Raw genomic sequence first — 20,988 nt, 5'->3', positions numbered from 1 at the left:
CGCACACACAATCGTTATTACACACACACACACATATACGAATCATTGACGAACCTTCTCTTTCAGAGACGGGCGATTTTCTTGATTTATCCGCAAAATGTCGTCCGCTACGCTAGATCCGAGACCTCTGCGAGTTTCTCCTTTCATTAAAGTAAGAACATTCGGTAGTTTTGTATTATTGCGCTACTGTATTTTTCCGTCTTCTCTTTGTGTGTTTTATCTCACGAAAAACTAGTTTTCCCACCCAGCTGTCTGATCCCAGCGGCTCCCATCAGTTGTGTGTGCGCTTCATTACATAATTTTTTAAATTATTTTTTCCGTGAAACTGAAAGAATGTGAAGATCAACAAATGTGCGCTATAAAAAAAATGAGCGGCGGTGTTTCCATTGTCACGTCGAATTAAAAAAAAAAATATTCGAAGAGATGTTATTTGACATTGTTGTTCCACGACCTTCTAACCTTCAATAAATTAGTAAAGTGTTGTTTTGTATCAAGAGAGAGAATACTCAAAAGGATTTGGAAGAACGTTAATATCATAAACTTGTTCAAAACTGTTTTGTTCAACGACATTAGAATGTTCGAAAGTCATGATAATAATCTTCGACAAAATATACAAAATATTTCAAATAGAATATTGCTAATTCGTACAAGAAACTTTGAAGGCAATCGCAATAATCTTTTAATATATTTTAAAACTACATACTACAAAAATAAGATGTTTTCTAATGAAACATATATTTTTAATTGATTACACTTACAGTTTTGCCGCTGGAGTTTGCTTCTTACTGGAATTGTTTACGGTGCGTTCCATCATCGAAGATTCTCTAAAATTGAAAATGCTCGCAGAGAAGAAGAGTTGAGAACCAAACCCGAGCGTGATGCTAAGCTAGCGGAAGAGAGAAGACTCGCTCTAATAGGTAAAAGACTTCCAATTCTGTAATTATTTTCAGTACACAAGTTAATACATCGGTATAAAAATTGTAGGATATTATTATTCTTTCTGTTGTATATTTTATTACCAAAGTCCTGCAAATATGAAAATATAATTTGTAAATGTTATACAGATTACATAAAAAACTGTGTCTTAAAATTTTTTCTTTTTTTTCAGCTGAGCAAAAAATGATAGACGAATTAATAACTCCAACTCCTAAATAATGCGCCATCTTAATGCGTTTGTTTATTGTGCATATGAAATATTAACACTTTGTATCTATAAAACTAGTCGAACACATACTTGTTGGAATGTCACATTATTACATTAACAGATAATAAATCTGTATTGTACAAAAACCTCAAATAAAAAGATCTGTGACGATTATGTAACATGAGATTTATATATTTGAGAGATCTTGTTAGACAAGCACATGTTATAATTATATATACTTAAAATTACGTGATGAAAATGTATTTATCACTGTTTAATGAATTCTTAAAAAAAAAAAAAAAAAAATTGATCGCCCGAACAGGGACTTGAACCCTGGACCCTCAGATTAAAAGTCTGATGCTCTACCGACTGAGCTATCCGGGCTCTTACGTGAGCTCTCCTACAAATTTGAATTGTGTTAGAAACATTTACACGCACAAACATATACATGTAAATTTTTAATTATTATAAAAACTTTTAATATTCTAACATGATCGTAAGTACTAAAAATTTTGTGACTCCATTAAATTTAAAATCAATGCTTTTAAATGCATAATGTGTTTGAATGCAAAATTTCTACAAGTTTATAAAAAACTATTATTTTATGAAGATTAGTCTTTTTCCTAAAGAAAGAGTATAATAAATTTATTACATATTTGCATGTGTTAGAATAGAAAAGTTTGGAAATGATCAGCTGTTGTTTTTGCAACATTCAATATAATTTGTATATATATTACATCGATATAACAAAACAAATTACAAAATATACACATATATATTATGTATGTAATGTAAAAATTATTTGCTTTTTTCAAATAAGTAAATGATGTTGACACAACATTGTATATAAAAATAAAGATTATTTCATATAAGTCTCTGAACAAATATATGGATCTCTTTAGGTAACAATAAGAACAAGATATACATCTTTACATTTATTATATTGTCATGAATGTTTGTTCCCATGGTCGTTGTTCGTTTTACATTTTGGAAGCCTGAATCACTTGCGTCTTGTTGTCCTTGGTAATGAGTTGCAGAAGAGAACCATTAGCAGGTCGATCTTGATTCTGCGACCACTCCCAGAACAAACTACAGAAAAAATATAAAAACAAAAAAACAAATGCGTAAAACAGCAAATCATAAAATCAAATATTAGTTTCATGTGCGAAAGTGGTATCTTACTTTGACACAAAGTCAAGTGGAGTCCAGGTGCTCGTATCAGCATTGGGCATCCACTTTCTATTCATTGGCGTATCCAAAGTAACAGGTAGTATAGCGACTACCAAACTATCTTCTGGAAGTCCGCTGTTTTTGGCAGCTAAAGAACTTGTCAGCTGATGAACCGCCGCCTTTGCCATACCGTAGCCGATCATACCTAATCGAGTAAAATCATTATTTTTTTAGCAAATATCGAAAACTGTTTGTGTGTGTGTGTGTGTGAAAGTGATTGTATTTTTCTTCGACAAGAGACCTGGTGTTCCTTCCAGTGCCGCTTTGGCACCGGTCAATGTAAGGAAGCCTCCCTTCTTCAAGCATTCGGCCGCGATGTTAGCTGCTAAAACCGAACTCCAAACGCTCTGTTTCCACATGAGATCGCAATTCTTTATGAAATCTTTGTGGATTGCATTGCCACCCGCCCAACCTCCGGCTACGCAAATAATACCGTCAACCTTCTCATCTTTCAATGTGTCCTTGATTTGGGCCAAAACTTCTACTTGCTAAAGATAATTTAAAAACTGTAGTTTTTTTTTTTTTTTTTTTTTTTAAATTTAAATCGCACAAAAAATTATAAAGTTCTAAAAAAATATTATACCTGCTGTTGCCAATTACTCTCCGGATTTACTATGATATTTGCATCCGCTTGTTCATTTGATTTCATATCAATGGAACCAACCCACTAAAAATCACAATGCAATAATCCAACCAATGCAAAATAACTATAATTTGTGTCAATTTAGATGTTTTTCTTATAATAACAAAAAATCAACAAAATACAGAAAAATATTAATTATACGTACATATAAATATCTTTAATAAACAATTCCTTAATCCGAAATTAAATAAAGTATTAAATATCATAGTGTAATAATTTTATGAGAAACATGATAAAAATAATTTTTATCAACAAAATGATTACTAATAAAACAAATATTCGCATTTTGGAGAGCAACGTTGATAATTTTAATATTTAATGTTAGAAAACAGAACATTTAAACAGACATTTGTGAAAGGATTTGCTTAGTTGCACTAGCAACCTTGAAATACATAGTTTTTATGCAATGTCCTTCAGATTGTTGACTACTATCTGTATGCGTATCTAACTAAAGCAATGCGTTACGTCTTATTTAAAGAGAAAAAAATGGAAAATTATATTGATTGCGAAAAAGACATACTGAAGCATCGCTTTCTGAAACTGATAAAAAAATATATTCTGATCTTTAAGGCTTTAATTAATGTTAAAAACGCTAACGTCGAGATTTCGACAAATCTGTGACTTACAAACAAAAACTCGATTACTTAATATAGTCAACCGATTATTATATCACGTTTAACGAAGTACAACACGGTTTCAAAACAAGTCACACTGATAACGATTGAGATAAATCCAGCAAGATTCAAGTTGAATCTTGGTGTTTGAAAAATGGCAAAACGTCTTTTAAAAAACCGCTGTTTTGACAGTTTTGACAGTTTAGCATCAGGGTGCCCAACATTTCGTAAACGATTCTAATTCTAACACGTGTAATTTCGAATCGTCCCGCGAAGTGTGGCACGATTCGCCGTAGCAAACCGGGAAAATCGAGAAGAGGAAAAAGTTGACCGTTGCCGTTTCGATCGAATCATATGCTACGGCACTCCCACGAAAGACATTTTTGTGTAGCGTGACAAATTGCATGTTGTAACAAAAAAAAAAACAGTATATTCGCGTTGTTTCAACGTTATTTAACTGCTTGAAGGAAATTTTCGAGACGAAACATGTGACAATCAAGTTTTTGGCAATATGCCGATATGAGGTCCGCCAGCGATAAGACCAGCGCGCGATTAATCGAACCAAAACGTCGTATTCAAAACTTGCAACGAGTGAATTTTCTGTTACTCACCCAATTTCGCGATTTAAATTGGGAGACGCAGGCCGAGCCAAGAGCGCCCTTGCCCCCGTACACAATTACACGTCCGAGTACGGTGCTCATTGTTCGATAAATGCAACGAGAGCGAACAATTCTCGGAGCTCCGCGATCACCGACAGGACTGACGACTCCGGTCGGTCGAGATGCTGGATGCTTCGGAAAGAGATTCCGGGAAACAAGTGTCGCACACAGCTAGATTGTCAAATCTCGCCGTGTGAATTGTTGGCGCGTTTTTCTCGCATGCCCGCCAGACGGCGCGGCAATCGACCAATGACGATCGCTCGCCTGAAACTTAAAGCCGGAAACGCACGACGATCGGTCGATTTCAAAATTGATCTTTACTGATTGCTTCGGGAGCGAGATTCAATTTCAATAACAATAAATTTTGAAAGTTTATTGAAAAAAAATCACTGCCAGTGACGTGAACTATAGATTTTTGATACCGGCAGCGAATTTTGGAACACGGGGTCATGGTAGTTCTGGGAACGCAGCCTTAATCCTTTCACCGTCTCTCGGGGGGGGGGGAGGGACAACAGAGGGTGGGTAGCCGTGGCAACATCGCGACCCGCGATTGCGCCGACTACCCAGCAGGCGGCACGCGATATCGCGAAATAATTTGCTCGCATTCAATCGGGAGGAGCGTAGGTCGGTCTAGCGTGACGTCACGTTCATCATCAGCCTAGTTGGGTTAGGTTTTACGCTGGAAATTCTAACGACAAATTTTTTGTTTGACGATTGATGTTTTCCCCGTGTCGTGTTCCGCCGTAATTGAGCGACGCCGAGGTGCACACCTTCAGTGACAGCCAGCTGTCGCTTTCCACGGAGCGAAACGGTCGAGCGAGAAGCCCACGTAGCTCGACGTATATGAGATTTTAAACGGAAAATGAGTCGACATGAAGGTACGTACACTGCGTGCATTGCGCTTTCGTACCTTGACGAGTCAAGCCCGCGGGACACTCGTCCGGCGGATATGATCACGCGGGACGAAAAATTTTGTCGCCGCGGACCGTGCGAGAACGTTTCCCCAAAGATTCCAAACGATTCTCCGCGGGCTCGTCGAACAGCGGGAACACGTCCTTTTAACACGGACGATATTCCCGTGGCCCGTGTGCGGACCTAATGTCAGAGGCCAGATGGCAGCACGCGGTGAAAATTCACGCGAATTTCTGCGGATTTGCGATGTTTTTTCGAAAAAATCGCTCGAGTTTCACAACGACAACCGATTTTGGAAGCGTCCCGCCCCGCCATCCGATCGCTGACCACCCCATCTGATCAGCTGTCAGACGGTCTTTCTACCCTTCCTCAGCTGACTAACTTTTTTAGACCAGTCAGCCCCTTCTCTCCTGATGATGAGTCTTCTCTTTGCAGAACATATTGCATGCTTATTTTAATGTGTTATCACAATTTCCTGGCATGAAACCACTTATACAATTGATCAAAAAAAGTTTTTCACCATGACCTATGTCCTTTGTATGGTCTCCTTGTCTTATTCAGGGATAAAGTATCATTGTTTAATGTGTGTCATAAAAATAACACTTCTGTTCGTCGGAACATGTTGCTTTTAAGCAGTTGTAATTAATTTCTTTGAGATTTTTGTGAATAATATCAGATACTTGTGTGTAAATTTAATTGGAGTCGAAGAAAATCTGTACTTTGTATGTGTAAAACTTTATTTTTCCTGTTCACAATTATACATATTATATTTGTTATATAATTATCACTTGTCTCTAGTATAAAGATAATAGATAAGCACTTAGAAAGATATTTAGTATGTTTCCAAATATTTCACATGTGGAATTTATTCATATTAATATAAATCAAAGTTTTTTTGTTGGTAATAAATAAATGTAAATTTATGTAACAAACAGATTTATATAAAATATTTTTTCATAAAATTATTAAGCTCAGTCTTATTTTCAATATGTGTCTCTTTATGTTCAGGTAGCATATATTGTCTTAAATTCTTGCTTTTCATTGTTACTACAGGACTATGACTCGCTTTGTATTGCTATTTATAGTTACAGTCATCTGACTCTTATTTTAGTAGCAATTTTTCTTATTAGCAAGGCAAAAAAAAGTGTTTTAAATATCTTTTGTTGGTACTGTACAAACAGCCAACTCTGTTCAGAAGTGTTACACACAATACATGATGTGTTTTGTAATTAAAATTAAGTATTATATATTTTATTTTATTATCAAATTTCTAACAGTTGTAGTTATTTGACATTTATGAACATATTTTTACATGGAGATTCTTAAGGCATGATTTATAAATTGCATCATTAACTAATTCATTATGTTTCTTTGTATGAGTAGTTTTTGTCTCTTTCTTTCTTTTCTTCTTCTTTGTATATAAATAGAAGACACTTTGATGTTTTTTGACATTATTATACATAAGAAAGTACATGTTATAAGAAACGGAGCAACATGTAAATATATTTTAATATATTGTGTGCGTGAGAATGTCCTACAATATTTAACATTAAGTAGATTTCGATGTTTACAAACACACAGTCATTGATATTTTATTATTCAAATTTTTTGAACTGTTTTTTATCAGTTTTTAAAGAATAGTTTTTTTTTTACATCTATTTAATTTAATGTGTGTTTATTTTAGGCGTAAGCTGTGATTCCTGCTTAAAGGGAAATTTTCGGGGTCGTAGATACAAGTGCCTTGTATGCTACGATTATGATCTTTGTGCCAGCTGTTACGAGGGAGGCGCAAGTACTACACGCCACCTCGCAGAACATCCCATGCAGTGCATACTTACCAGATCTGACTTTGGTAAGTGCTTTATTTTTTTTATAAAAAACAATTGGAGAAGTGTATTCACCCCTTTTTGTTATATGTATATTTAGTGACAATAAAATTATATAAGTGTAGAAAATCTTGTATTATTACCTTGTCTTTGTTGTTTCTTATTTTTATACATTTATATTAAGTTTAAATCTGTTTCATGATCGATTTTTTTTTTAATAGAATTATACTATGGTGGTGAAGGAGTAAGTGTCGAACAGCCTCAATCCTTAACCTGTCCTTATTGTTCGAAAATGGGCTTCACTGAGGCTACGCTCCAAGAACATGTTGCTGCTGATCATCCCGATATATCATTCGAAGTTGTAAGTGAAACACAGTACAAAAGTACGTTTTTTGTACATGAGATGAAGTATGTACGACACGTATTGCATATATTTATAAAAATGCTATAAAACACACGTTTTTATATATATAAATTGTTGCACTGTACATACGTTAATTTTGAGTATTTTTGCAGGTTTGTCCAGTATGTGCAGCAGTGCCAGGTGGTGATCCGAATCATGTAACTGATGATTTTGCTGGCCACCTAACATTAGAGCATCGTAGTGGACCAAGGGACCTGATCTCTTTTCTAGATGAACCGTCTGCAAGTAGGCATGGCGTTAGACGGATACCACATCCGTCCAGGGCTGTTGGTGCGCCACGCACACGTAGGTATGTAACAAGGAGTTCCAGATTTTTGGTAAACAATTAAACTTGTTCATTAATGTTCAATATTCTATTTATAGGATATTTTTAATTACACAAACCCCAAATTTTATCTTTGTTACATTAAAATAAATTTATTATTAAATTTGTTAAATTTATTGTATATTTTTTTGTTATTGTCTTTGTTAATGATAATATAATTTTTAAAAACTTTAATTTACAAATTTTTTGTAATATTTTTTATGAATTCATGTGTATATATTCATATATTAACACAAGACTTGTCTTACAATAATTGTCTTGGTACATACTCTCAACAAGACATAAATTCATTCATTATATTGTTCAATAACAAGTAATCGGCTACAATTTCTTGTTGTCATTACCTCATCATGTCATCTTAGATAATGTTCATTGGAGTAATCATTGGACCTGCAGGTCCAACATGCATTTCAGTTCATCTGGAGGACTGAGCCCTAGTAATCGAGAAGGCATAGACCCAATTGCCGAATTATTATCTCAGTTGTCGGGAGTGCGTAGAAGTGGCGGAGGAAGTGGACAGAGTTCATCCGCTCCGTCACAACTACAACAGTTACAAATGCAACTGCAACTAGAACGACAACAAGTCCGGGTATAAATAAATCTTATTATGATAAAAAGAAGAACTAAATTATACATGTAATGCATTTTTTGCTCAATTTTTTTCTTAAATAACTGAAGACTACTCTTCACATTCAAGATATGCTGCTTATATACATTTTATAAGCAATATTAAAACCACTGAAATAAAATTATTATTTTTAGGCTACTAGACAACAACTCGAACGATTACCGAGGAGACAGACACAAGTGATCGGTTCGGTAAGTGGTGGAGGTAGCGGAGGTGGTAGTGGCAGCAGTGGTGGTCATTCTACTACTTTGGCGGCATCAAATAACACAAGTAGTAACAATAATGTGACTAATACAGCCAATTCGTCCGGTGTATCTTCTACCAATTCGCAGAACGCTATGTTCCTGTTACCCAGGTGTGTTTTTCTTACATATATTAATTCACGTTTATATACGATGATATATCTTCTGTAAATGCCAAAACAAGATGGAGTTGTTAAATTGAAGAAATTTAATCAATTCCATAAGTGTATTTCGTGAAGTAGTTATTTAACCTTGAAATATCTTTTTGACACATCAGATCTAAATGTGTGATTTTTTTTTTCATCATGTTTGTACAGATGCATTACGACTACGCTGTCTGATTCACAACTGCAAAATATTGAACGTGAAAGTGCAAACAGGAGCCTTTTTGCACGTGAACTCATCGTCGGAATGCTCGCCTTCTCGTTCTCAGAATTGATGCAATATCAGTGCGTGGTACAAACTCCGGCGTCAAGTGCAACTACTGCTACAACCAGTCCTGAAACACCGAACGCTAACACTTCCATCGTTCCCATAAAAAAATTGAGTCTAACTCAAGAGACGAAGAGAGAACAAGCAACAAGTAAACACGTGACACCACAAGCGTCCGTGCAACAACAACAACAACAACAGCAACCACAACAAAAAGAACAACACAATCTACAGGCCACAGCTACTGTTGCTGCTGCTACTACTGGCAACGTGGGCTCAGGCCTGCAAAATCAGGGTTTACCTTCAAATCCTAATAGCATTGCGACTCAAAATCCACCTATAGTGCAAACATTGATGCATAGTGTGTTACCTCAGCCATTGGTAAGAATTTCTATTTAATTTTGAATTATTTTGAAATTACTATGTTTTTTTAGCAATTAAAGTTGTAAAAGCAAAAACTTATTTGAGACTTAACTTATTTGAGACTCATTTTAGTTATAACATAAAATTACGTTATTTCGAGATCCGTTCTAGACATAATATTTTTGATATGATAAAAAACAAATTGCACAATAATAAATTTAATATTAGCGACTTCAATAAAATTTCGTGTGATGTAGGTATTACAGCAACCACTGCCGCCACCAATTAGGAATACCGGCACTGGCACTATCAGAGAACCGATAGCAGCTCCTGCGCCTGCTTACCTAAGAGGCGGAGTGGGCTCGGTCGGAGTGACAGGTTCTTCGCGTAGGAAGCCGGTTAGGGCAGTAGATGGCAGAAATCAATCTACGGAACCGCCGCCCCCACACTAACCCCTCCTTAGCCCGTGTATCCCATCCACCCTGATTCCTTACACAGGACCCTCTAGCACTAGTCCTAGCACTGTTTAGAACACCTCATCATTATTGTTATTATAATAATATTATATATTAATAATTATATTCGAGACATCCTCTCCTTCCCTTCTTTTTCCCTCCTCCTCCTTCTCTTGGCTGCGTCTCTCCTCCATCTTCATCCTCTTGTGCCCTATTACTATTACTACTTTCCCGAACTTTAATCTCGCCATCTTTGCTGTTTACGTGACATGGAACAAGGGCAAGGGCTGATTTACCGGCCGCTGAAATATATTTGCGAATATAACACTGTACATAACTCACTTCTTGCAGTTATGCTCGGAATGTAGAGTTCGTTCGCGCGTGTACTACTTCTTCGAGCGAGTCTTGCCACGTTCTTCCACGCTGCCACCACATAGTATGGCGTTAACCTCCTATCCGCCGGAGCGCAAGTGTTGTGAACAAACGTAAAAAACAGGAACCAGCTTTAAAAAAGAAAATCCTCACGAGGACAGAGTGACATTAGCGTTTACTGTTCGGTTGTCGGAGTTATCGTCGGGACGGGCACGCATGTGTACTGCAGGATATATATATATACACATACTCATACACAAATACACACACACACACACACATACATATATATATACTGTATTGTGATCCAGTAAAGTTAGAGTGTATACAAGAGTGATGCTTTTCCAAATTCATTGTATACAATTACACACGTTTTGTTGCTACGATACGTGTGCGAAGTGCCAGACATCATTATCGGTTCATATGTGCGATGAAAAAAAAATTTACGTCGAACAATCAACCGCTAATAGTGCTAAGTACTTTAAAAAAACATACGCATTTTGCAAATAAAGGTACACCGATGCAAAATCATGCCTGGGTTGGTCCGTACAATAAACTCTTCAGCACTTTTTTTTTTTTTTTGACTTTTTTTGCTCCACCTTTTAGATGTAATTTGTTTTTTTTTTTTTTTTTGGTGCACTAGAAGTTGAAAACTGGTACACGCGAGACAACGGTAGAGATACATACTAATGTCACAAAGAATGTAACGGTATGAGAGAACAGAATTGTTGCAATTTTTGAGACATTCACTTAGATTACATTTCTCGTTATAATCCTGTACTATGCTTTATAATCAATAAATCATTGGTATGATGAAAAAGGAAGCAAATTATTTGTAGTTTATATAAACTTCCGTTCATTTTTTAACTCATTTTAAATAAACATATTTTTGTAACACGCTAAATCGAAGAAGAAGTTACAAAAAGAGAGGACAGAAGATGTAAAAAGTTTTAAATGCAAAAAAAAAAGACTTTTTCTTAAAACAGAAGACGCAGTTAAAATTTAATGCAATTTGAAAAGATTTCGGCACTGACGGACCATCCCTTGGCACGCGTGCATACAAAACACATAAAAATGTCATAAAGTGGAGAGATTACAACTAATGTAAAAAATTTATCATTTTACGGCAACTTTACGCCTCATACTGTTTGGTGCCTATTGATATATATATATATATTTTTAATGTTTCTCTAATATTTAAATATTTCATCTTATTTTTTCAAATACATGTATTATATATATAATTGTACATTATAACATGGGACTTTGGACATGGAGTTTTTGCGAAATAAATTGTTTCGTTGTAATTCAATTATTACTCCATTTTAAGGCATTCAATAACACTTGTAAAACAGTTTTGTTGTCTCTTAAAGCTTATATTTGGAAAATACATATATATATATATTATCTAAATATTTATGGAATAAAATAAAATTCATTATAAATTCAATTGTGGCAATGAGAAAGTTGTGTCTAATTTTTTTTTAACTTCAGACTAATATCTTTTCGAGTAGAAAAAAAAACAATATATCGACATATTTATTTTCTTTATATACACGGGCGCGAAGAAAATTGTCAAAAAATGTGCGAGAACGTGTGATTTTGTAAAATTTCTAAGACAATTTCAACACTGCTCATACAAATTTTTCAAGATCTATACTTCCTCTCCTCTCTTATGTCTTTTTTTTCCCCATACTTATTGTGTTTCCTCTAATCTATTTCATATATATATATATATTACGTTTATTGATTTAAATTATCTTTCGCCTGTTATCCCGTGCGAGCGTGCGTCTGTGTGCGAAGTGTGGTAGTTCTACAAACTGCGTTTCACATAAAAAAAAATGCGTAAAACTTTATATAAATCCACGAAGAAGAGAGAAAAAAAAAATATCGTTCGTACAACAATAGCATTTTCGGTCGTATCGGTCAAAAGTGCTGTGAAAAATGTACGTGTTAAGAATCAGAATCGATTCTCTCGATTTGTTGCTGCTTTCCGTGTCGCAACTTTGACACAGTTCGGGATTACGTGGTCACATTTACTTATACGGCTCGCTGAGGTAATTTTTCAAAAGAAAAAAAAAACAAAAAAAGGTGTGAAAACATGTACATATGTCACAATATCGATGGCGCGCACTTGTGGCTAATCACTCGCCTGTTGTGTTCTAGTAATTATAATAATTCTAGTAATTATAATAATTCTAGTAATTATAATACATATTTAGTGTGAGAATTTGTTATATGAACTTCGGAGCGCGTATATATATATATATAGCTGTTTTATTTTCCGTGCTCGAGGAAGAGATCGAGAAACTTTAACACTCTGAAGTAAAAAACAAAACAAAAAAAATAGTTTCTTTAACATTTTCCTTTGCTGTTTCTTCGATGTATTCCAATCTTCCTAAATGTTTTGCTCGTCTCTTTATCCGATGCACGTGCACGCAAGAATGCTTTTCGAGTAGCTCGTCACGATCCTGTGTAATTAGTTGCAGCTCATTAGATCAAAATTAACCTAAGCGGGAGTTCATTTAATTGCCTTAATTAATTAGATTCGGGAATGCCTAAAGCAATTCGTGAGATGAATATTTTGATTACTCTCTTTTTGAGAGGTGCGGATGTAATTGCGAAAGAGTCTTTAGCGCGCGAAGGAAGTTAATGATATATGTACTAAGTTGTAATCTTAATAAACACACATACGTATATACAAAATTATCAAACTGCGGACATTGTACGAACATGTTGCACTATCGTGCCACTGCTTTCTCTCTCGAATCATCAACACGCCTAATCCGGAAGTCTATGTTCAGGAACGAAGCAAGACTCCAAACAAAGTTTTTGCTCTAATCGGTTTTTTATCAATCTCCGGTTTTGTTAGATTTGTGTTCACAAGCGAGAGAAAAAAAAACTTCCATTTTTGGGTAATTAAGTTTCCCTTGTTTCCACGTCACTTTCGTCTTGCGGAAATTTTTCTTTCTCGAACGTTTTTTATTCGGATTGCGATGCGAGAATGAAACCATTTTCTTGGTCTGTTCAACGACTGTGCTTGAATAAATTGTAAATTAATTTAACAATTTTAAAATTAAAGTCGTGGATTAAAAATGGTTCAGAATTTTGTGATATAATTTGCATATTCAATTAATATTTTCGCAATTGGATTGGTGAACACGAGGGTTTCCCCGTTGAAGGTGATGATGTTTCTCGGTGCACATCTAGTGCAAAATGCGCGTGTAATTGCAGCAGGAGCGTAATGACGTTATTGAGATCCTCCAAAGGAAAAGCGTACGCGACATTTCCCTTCCTCATCCCGTTCCGTCATTTCATTGGGTAAAAAGAGTCGTCTCCTTCTCCTCACGCAATACATAAATAATATTTCAATTTGTATATTTTACGTATGTATGTGTGTGTGTGTTACCACGTAAGCGAATATAATATAAATTATATATATATACATATACATATATATATATATAATGACGAAAAGCTATATATATGTAGATAGATTACAATATACGAGAGCGAGTCACGTGCTTACGCACGTGATAGCGTATCGCATCCTGAATATGCGTCATATGATAATTATATGTGTTTGCGCACGAAACAAATTCGAAGTAACGCAGTTTTAAATGAGACAAAAGATGCGAGAGGTGTAAAACAAAAAAAAAACGAAAAAAAAAACTAGAGCTTAAAGATCGAACACGCTCGCGCGAAAACGTGAGAATTATAAAAAAAAAAAAAAAAAAAGGCAAAATTCTGTTGAGCCTGATTATTAACGATTGTATTATTATCACTTTCTTATTAACACTTATCGTTTCTTAACGTGTTATAATCGATTATTAATCTAATTCTTAAGGCTTATATAATCTAGAATTTTTTTTTTTGCGACCCCAGTACGGTGCCTGGTTGTAATATATTAGACAATTACCCATCGTTTTAAAACGAAGGGGGAATGTGTCGCCGGTTTTTTTTTTTTGTAAGCGGTTGCGTTGTCGATGTGTGTGTGTGCGTGTGCGTGTGTGTGTGTGTATGGCTGCCTTTAAAGCGAGGTGTGACTCGCGCACATACATACGCGCCCTTTAATGACTTCGTTAATTAGCGAAGAGCGCGCGCGAATGTGTGTCCGGCGCACGGAATATCGAAACGGATATGTACATAAGCGACTAATTGGATACAAGATGTCGTGTAAAAATGATGATGACGACGTGTAATCGTTATACAAAACCCAAGTGTAGTATAATGCGATGTATCATTGCCGGATTTCTTGTATTAACGTATTTTCGTCTGCGCTCTTTCATATTTTGTCTTTTGATTCATTTCAAGAGCGTAGTCAAAGTGCAGGGAGAGAGAGAGAGAGAAAGAGAAAGAAAGAAAGAAAGAGAGAGAGAGAGAGAGAGAGAGAGAGAAAAAATGCGAACGCGATGTGCGCGATACAAGAAAGGTCATAGAAGCCGTATGCAATAGTTGTATAAACAATAGAGAGACGATGCGCGCTGATTGTAGTGGTTCACATAGACTGACGCGATCCGACTTCTCTAAACAAAAACACAAAAAAAAGAAAACAAAAAAAAAAAAAAAAAGCAAACAAAAACATTCTAAACGCGAATTTGTCCTGCTCCTTGGTAGAAATCGGGATGCGATGTGTGGGACAAGCGAGTTGTTTACGAGATACAAAAGAAAGTCCCGGACGCTCGTCCGGCAAGTCCCTTTCCCCCGGAACGAATGAAAGAAACGTGCGAATTGTGAGAAATATACCGCGTTTAATTTACTCATTGATCGCGGGATGTTTTCCGCCGGGTGTCTGTCACGGCGTAGAAATCATGGGAATCGAATTTGTAAAATTTATCTTTTGGTGTTCTCACCAGGAGAAAGATGTAACAAGAGATAATATTAATCCGATTGGGAAACATTTTAAATTACCGATTCCTACACTTTGGCAGACACTTCTTGCGCAAAAGATAAGTAACTTTTGATATGCAGGAAACCGCGATATAAAGAGCTGAACTCGTCCCCGAAGTGCTTCCCACCTTGGAAAGCGGGTTACGCTCATCCCCTTTGTAATATTAACGCGTTTGCGTTGAGAGGAACCGATGAAGAATCTTATTTTATTCGCCAGTGAATTATATCCAGCCCCGGTTCGTGTACAACTCTCGATGTGAATAGATTTGTATTCTGATTAATGTATCCACGGAAGAAAGAAAATATTTATGTATGTATATATATGTCTGTCGGCACGGTCCGCAGTTAAGCTCGCCCGTTTAGATGGAGAGTAGCGGAAAATCACGATTATAGAGAGACCTATTGGCTTTTGTGCGAAAAGAATCACGGAAGGGATACGCGCGTATTACCCTTTCGCGTTTAAAGCGTAGATCCACACCTTAGAAAAAAAACGATTGTCATCACGCCAGAGTTACTTGCGCAATAGGTGACGTTAATTAGAGCGCATGATTGTCACACTTTACACGGCGCATCACCTTGACGTGCGACCGTGCCTGCGAAGTTCAAATCTTGATTGACGGCGTCAATTGACGGATTGTTTTGTTGTGACTAAGTTTTACGCTATTTTTTTTTTTTTTTTTTTTTGAAAAAAAAAAAAAAAAAGAAAATGCACAGATTGAACAGAAGAGTTTTGTGAGAAGAAAAATTCCTGAAAGAACATTGTTCACTGCTGACATTTGAAATTCGAATCAAGTGTTGAACTTCCTCAACTGTATCGAATTTATGCTATCTACATCCTCTCGAGGAACGTAAAAACTTCGATTTGAAGAAAAAGACTAATCGAGCGATCACGTTTTGCTAAGAGCTTTTTCTCTACGTCGATTTGTGTGTAATATCGCGCGAATTGAAAAAGGAAATAAAAAAAAATAAAAAAAAAATAAAAAAAGAAGTACTTCGCGGATTTTTACCTGACTTTTCGATGATCGACGATGATGCTATACAAACATGTATGAATTATATATACGAGCGCAATGAGAGAGAACGTGAGAGCGAATGAACACGTGCGAGAGAGAGAGAGAGAGAGAGAGAGAGAGAGAGAGTGAGAGAAAAAGAGAGAAAAAGTATGTTGATGATCGAGAATTATGCGTGACACAATACGATGAAGCGGAAAGTGTTGATACACACGTTAATCTGCTAAGTACTAATAGAGAGAATTTCAAGTGAAGTCTTATACATAATATATATATAATTATTGAAATATATATGTAAATTGTGTTTGGTTGTATTCTGTGTTATACGCCTCTCTGTGGATGCTGAATATAATGGAAATCCAAATCAAAATATCTGTCGTGCATCTACTGATTCTCTTTTACCGTTGTGCGTCATGATACCCGAAAAAAATGCTGGAATTGTTCGGGTTCGAACTTCGATCAACAATTTTCTTTCTCTGCGTTCTCTGCGAAATCATTTTGAAACAAGAGAGAATGTCCTCAGGGTTCAAAATGAAACACTCTTTATCATTTACTTTGGACATTTTAAAACGTTCTGCGCCTCGAAGAGGCGCGCATGTGCAGTGCTGAGCGGTAGTCCTGTGCGTACACTGTTCATCCGATTTACTTACACTTTCCGCACCTTTTGCAATTTTGAATTAAAATTATGTGCATTTATACTTTGGTAAAAAGAGAACGAAAAAGAAAAAAAAATAGAATAACAGCACAAGGAGTGCAAGACGTTGTTTGATTGTTTGACTTTCGATTTTTGAAGAATCGATCTAACGGAATCGAATGAATCAAAATAACGAGTTCACGGAGAAATCGATTTTTGAAAAATCGATTTCGAATCGAACAGTCATAAAAAAAAACATTTATGTACGTACTCCATTGGTGCGAGACGTTATTTTGGATCACATTCTTCACTATTCTCTTTCTCTCTCTTTCTCCTCCGTTCTATTCTTGTACGTATATTTTAAAACAGAGACAAATTTAGAAACATTTGTCGCCACATGTTCCATTCATCTGTTCAAATAGCCGCCAAATTCTTGCACGGTGTTCCGAGAAGTTTGCTAAAAATGGGTCCGCTCGAAAATGCGAAAAAAGCCGCGGCTTACAAAGCCGTGAACGAATATGTCCAGGCAAGTTAATTTTCTGTGAAAAATTCATGTTAAAAATTAACAAAATATCGTTTCGCACAAGTGCGCGAGGTTATATTATTGCTTATATCTTATTCGCATATTGTTTTCAGAATGACACTGTTATCGGGATCGGTAGCGGATCCACTATAATTTACGCTGTTGATAGACTCGGTAATAATATAATCTGTTATCTGGAATTATTTTCGAAGATAATCCGACAATTGCGTTTTGTACATTGTTACATATAAATGCTTTGTTCTCATATTTCAACATTTTTATCTGTTTCAAGATAAAACATATGACTGCATTAGTAAAGTTAAATTTTAATTTTTTTTATGTAGAATTATTTTTCTATATTTACATGTATTAAATTTTCATTTATGTGCGTCTGCAAAAATTGTTTGTACAGAAAAATTTCATTTTCTCGTGATAACATTTTTTAAGATAAATAAGCTAATTGTGTTATTGGACAGCCAGTGCAACACTAATAGACACTAATAGACAGGAAGTTATTTTTTTACTTATAATTTAATTTTAAAATGTCAACTTTGATATTGCAATATTTTGCCCATTATTTTTTGGATTGTTTGGATGTTTTACTGCACGTGATGAAATGTACGTTTTGATTTTTTCTATCAGTGACATGTCAACGTTTTATTCTTCTCACATTGTAAAATCCATTTGTTCAGCTATCTTTTACACTTTTTAATACCATTTGTCTTTTTTTGATAAAATATAATTTTTCTTTCTCTTTTACTCTGTATGTTGGAAATATCAAGTCACAATTGATTGTTTCTGCTTATAATAAATCTTTACTTTCACAGTTGAACGAGTCAAGGAAGAAGGGCTTAAAGTAGTTTGCATTCCTACATCATTTCAAGCTCGTCAACTCATATTAAATAATAACCTGTTCCTAGGAGACTTGGAAACTTATCCAAAGGTACGTTTTAAATGTTTCTACAGAAGTTTTTTGTAAGATATATAACTTGTAAACACATTACTTCGATATGTGGATGTAGCTTGACTGTGCAATTGATGGTGCAGATGAAGTCGACGCTGAAATGAATCTCATTAAAGGTGGCGGAGGATGTTTATTGCAAGAAAAGGTTGTTGCTTCCTGTGCCAGGCAGTTTGTTGTAATAGCGGACTATACGTAAGTGTATATGACGTTTATGCATACAAATATTATCTATAGCTCTCTTACATATATATTTCTTTTCAGAAAAAACTCACAAAAGCTTGGAGAGCAGTACAAAAACGGAATTCCCATTGAAGTAGTTCCAATGGCATATGTGCCAATTCAACATAGGATTGAAAACATGTTTGGAGGAACTGCAAAAGTCAGAATGGCTCTGGCGAAAGCCGTAAGTGTGTTTTCATTGTTCATTTTAATATCTAATAAAGCATGTGTGAACATAGTAATTTGTTATTTACAGGGTCCAGTGGTGACGGATAATGGTAATTTTATTCTGGACTGGCATTTCCCTGAAGACACACACTTGGTTAATTGGAAACAAGTCAATGAGAGAATTTCTCTAATACCTGGAGTCGTGGAAACTGGTCTGTTTATAAATATGGCAGAGAAAGCTTTCTTTGGCATGCCAGATGGCAGCGTGAAGGAACAAAGTTCAAACCGGAAGATTTAATGTGTATCTCAATGAGAGATATGTATGATGATCTTGTATAAGTCCATAGGTCACATCTTGCCATATGCGTTGGTGCTGTTTTGTACAATTGGTTTTAGGTTTGATCTGTTCTTTACTTTATTTTACGTACATATCAGACTTTACGTCTGTGATATTTTTTTTATTAGTTATGTAAATATGTGATTTTTTAAGACAACCAAAGACTATGTATTGCTTTTTATCTTATAGCAATGACAGTTTTGTTAAATATGTAAAAAATCTGTAAGAAAACATATAGTACAAAATGGTTGTATCTCGAAAATATAAGCCACTGTAAGAATTCCATGTTCTTAAATCGAAGTATCCGTAAAATTCGAAAATAAATATATACATTTTTGTACGATGCGTTTTTTGTTTTTATTTTACCATAATTTTTATACCATTATTATAAATTATTATTCAATTTTATTATAATTAATAAATTTTTTTTTAATAATACATTAAAATATCAAAATTTATAAACGTTGCAATATAAATACGGCAAATAAAATATTATTTGATTTCTTGCTGTAAAAAAAAAAAAAAAAATTCGCCCGAACAGGGACTCGAACCCTGGACCCTCAGATTAAAAGTCTGATGCTCTACCGACTGAGCTATCCGGGCGACTTAGAACGTGAAGTGTTTGATATGATACTCCTTTCTCTCATTAAAATATTATACATATATATGTGTACAATATATACATATACACACATTACATCAATTAACGTTAGTAAATAAAAACATTGTTACTAAATAAAATTTACGATGCAAGTTATTATGTGCAATCTAAAACTTTAATCGCAAAAAAGCCAATAGGAATAAAAATTTAATATTTTAAGATTAAAAAGAATAGACGTAATTTGTAAATTATTTTTGTGTTATTATTTTTTTTTTTTCTATTTTATATTGAACATTAACAATATTTGTCAGTGATTGCTCAAAGACTCGCCACTGTTTTGAATGTGTCTCCGTATATGAAATCTGTCATAAACGTATTTATAGCATTTATTCTTTTATACGCAAGACGGTCACATGTTAGTGTTTTCGTTACGCCTTTTATAAAGCACATCACTTATTCATAAGTGAAGCTATTATCCAGTAGCTGCGAGCGCACTATTGATGATTTACTGTCTCGCATTATTATTATATGTGCGAAAACACATTTATACACATATTTCTCGGAAGAAGAGCTTTCAAGGTGCGTTCACCGTCTCGCGTGAGATAAGTAGTAGTCGAAAATTCAGACGAAGGTGGGAAAGGAAGAAAAAAAGGAAAAGAAAGAGACCGCCAATCACCGGCGAACTAGGTTGAACGACCTAATCGTAACTCAGCGGGTTCTGATGTGGGAACGATGTAAGTACTTAACCCCAGCTGCTTTTTCTATGATTTTTACACGGTGACTCTTACCGGCCGACCTCCACTTGGTTTCTTAGCATCGATTTTAATCGGCACTAATCCGCTTGCTTCCACCGATTATTTTTTTGCATATTTCAGATACTCGTTTGTTGTACGTAAGGAAATGTGATAGATCACACACGCGTAGCGCATTGGAAGAAAGAGGTAATAAATTTATAAAGTTGAAATAAAAAAATTATTATTTGCGGTTATTTCTGCCATCCTCTCGTCATCTTTGATTTGCACACCTGCAATTGTTTACAAAATTATAATATACGTATGTACATATATACATACGTTTATTTTCAGTCTCTTTAAATGCAGGAATATTGGAATGACGTCGATGAAGGCGCGGAAAATCAATCTGGGAAAAACAATATTTCAGCAATATCATATTTCACGTAAAATAACACAAATTTTAAAATAATGATAGAAATTAGAGCGTGTTTCATAAAACAATTAATATGTCGTATATTTGATTCCAATACTCCAGGCAATGCGCAATCAATCTGTATTTCACCGTGTTATTAAGAGATAGAGAGATACGAAATAATCTTTATAAACTCTCTCTGCGTTACATGAAAAAAAAAACCTTTA

At 35.0% G+C, this 20,988-nt stretch overlaps 4 protein-coding genes and 2 non-coding genes across 7 annotated transcripts; 3 read left to right on the top strand and 3 right to left on the bottom strand.

Annotated features, from left to right (window-relative positions):
• The first annotated feature begins 26 nt into the window (after positions 1–26).
• Positions 27–1,334, top strand: LOC109854552 (ATP synthase subunit e, mitochondrial). Its single transcript, XM_020427749.1, has 3 exons — positions 27–151; positions 761–917; positions 1,109–1,334. Exons 1-3 carry the CDS (start codon positions 98–100, stop codon positions 1,153–1,155), a joined length of 258 nt encoding a protein of 85 aa, XP_020283338.1. The 5' UTR covers positions 27–97; the 3' UTR covers positions 1,156–1,334.
• Positions 1,335–1,455: 121 nt separating this feature from the next.
• Positions 1,456–1,528, bottom strand: Trnak-uuu. The gene has a single exon. It is a non-coding gene; the product is annotated as a tRNA-Lys (tRNA).
• Positions 1,529–2,066: 538 nt separating this feature from the next.
• On the bottom strand, positions 2,067–4,461 carry LOC109854551 (dihydropteridine reductase). Its single transcript, XM_020427748.1, has 5 exons — positions 4,243–4,461; positions 2,958–3,041; positions 2,616–2,862; positions 2,327–2,519; positions 2,067–2,233 (listed from the first exon to the last, which is right to left on the bottom strand). The coding sequence occupies exons 1-5, from the start codon at positions 4,330–4,332 to the stop codon at positions 2,125–2,127; spliced, it is 723 nt and encodes a 240-aa protein (XP_020283337.1). The 5' UTR covers positions 4,333–4,461; the 3' UTR covers positions 2,067–2,124.
• A 400-nt stretch (positions 4,462–4,861) lies between these two features.
• On the top strand, positions 4,862–13,689 carry LOC109854526 (E3 ubiquitin-protein ligase KCMF1-like). The gene is made up of 8 exons (XM_020427700.1): positions 4,862–5,168; positions 6,887–7,054; positions 7,250–7,389; positions 7,545–7,741; positions 8,174–8,366; positions 8,540–8,760; positions 8,965–9,460; positions 9,700–13,689. Exons 1-8 carry the CDS (start codon positions 5,153–5,155, stop codon positions 9,892–9,894), a joined length of 1,626 nt encoding a protein of 541 aa, XP_020283289.1. The 5' UTR covers positions 4,862–5,152; the 3' UTR covers positions 9,895–13,689.
• Positions 13,690–17,044: 3,355 nt separating this feature from the next.
• On the top strand, positions 17,045–19,328 carry LOC109854539 (ribose-5-phosphate isomerase). 2 transcript variants are annotated; one of them, XM_020427720.1, is made up of 7 exons: positions 17,045–17,152; positions 17,226–17,329; positions 17,440–17,500; positions 18,154–18,269; positions 18,349–18,482; positions 18,552–18,693; positions 18,766–19,328. In XM_020427720.1, the coding sequence occupies exons 1-7, from the start codon at positions 17,065–17,067 to the stop codon at positions 18,973–18,975; spliced, it is 855 nt and encodes a 284-aa protein (XP_020283309.1). In that variant the 5' UTR covers positions 17,045–17,064; the 3' UTR covers positions 18,976–19,328. The 2 variants fall into 2 exon arrangements, with proteins under 2 accessions (XP_020283309.1, XP_020283310.1); XM_020427721.1 differs by having other exon boundaries at positions 17,066–17,329.
• A 216-nt stretch (positions 19,329–19,544) lies between these two features.
• Trnak-uuu lies at positions 19,545–19,617 on the bottom strand. Its single transcript has one exon. It is a non-coding gene; the product is annotated as a tRNA-Lys (tRNA).
• Between the last annotated feature and the right edge of the window lie 1,371 nt (positions 19,618–20,988).

The sequence above is a fragment of the Pseudomyrmex gracilis genome, unplaced genomic scaffold (genome assembly GCF_002006095.1).
Source record: "Pseudomyrmex gracilis isolate BER0280 unplaced genomic scaffold, ASM200609v1 scaffold_69, whole genome shotgun sequence".
Classification (NCBI taxonomy): domain Eukaryota; kingdom Metazoa; phylum Arthropoda; class Insecta; order Hymenoptera; family Formicidae; genus Pseudomyrmex; species Pseudomyrmex gracilis.
Note: the sequence above shows the minus strand (reverse complement) of the source record. Positions and strands in the feature narration are given on the sequence as shown.

Bases quoted from the DNA above. Each gene is read 5' to 3' on its own strand.
- LOC109854552 (XM_020427749.1), top strand. From the start codon at position 98: ATGTCGTCCGCTACGCTAGATCCGAGACCTCTGCGAGTTTCTCCTTTC. The intron at 152-760 runs GTAAGAACATTC...TTACACTTACAG, and splicing joins GAGTTTCTCCTTTCATTAAA to TTTTGCCGCTGGAGTTTGCT. The intron at 918-1,108 runs GTAAAAGACTTC...CTTTTTTTTCAG, and splicing joins GAGAAGACTCGCTCTAATAG to CTGAGCAAAAAATGATAGAC.
- LOC109854551 (XM_020427748.1), bottom strand. From the start codon at position 4,332: ATGAGCACCGTACTCGGACGTGTAATTGTGTACGGGGGCAAGGGCGCT. The intron at 3,042-4,242 runs GTGAGTAACAGA...TGTGATTTTTAG, and splicing joins AATTTAAATCGCGAAATTGG to TGGGTTGGTTCCATTGATAT. The intron at 2,234-2,326 runs GTAAGATACCAC...TTTTTTCTGTAG, and splicing joins CCACTTGACTTTGTGTCAAA to TTTGTTCTGGGAGTGGTCGC.
- LOC109854526 (XM_020427700.1), top strand. The intron at 7,742-8,173 runs GTATGTAACAAG...TTGGACCTGCAG, and splicing joins GGTGCGCCACGCACACGTAG to GTCCAACATGCATTTCAGTT. The intron at 8,761-8,964 runs GTGTGTTTTTCT...ATGTTTGTACAG, and splicing joins GCTATGTTCCTGTTACCCAG to ATGCATTACGACTACGCTGT.
- LOC109854539 (XM_020427720.1), top strand. From the start codon at position 17,065: ATGTACGTACTCCATTGGTGCGAGACGTTATTTTGGATCACATTCTTC. The intron at 17,501-18,153 runs GTAATAATATAA...TTACTTTCACAG, and splicing joins TTACGCTGTTGATAGACTCG to TTGAACGAGTCAAGGAAGAA. The intron at 18,483-18,551 runs GTAAGTGTATAT...ATTTCTTTTCAG, and splicing joins GTTGTAATAGCGGACTATAC to AAAAAACTCACAAAAGCTTG.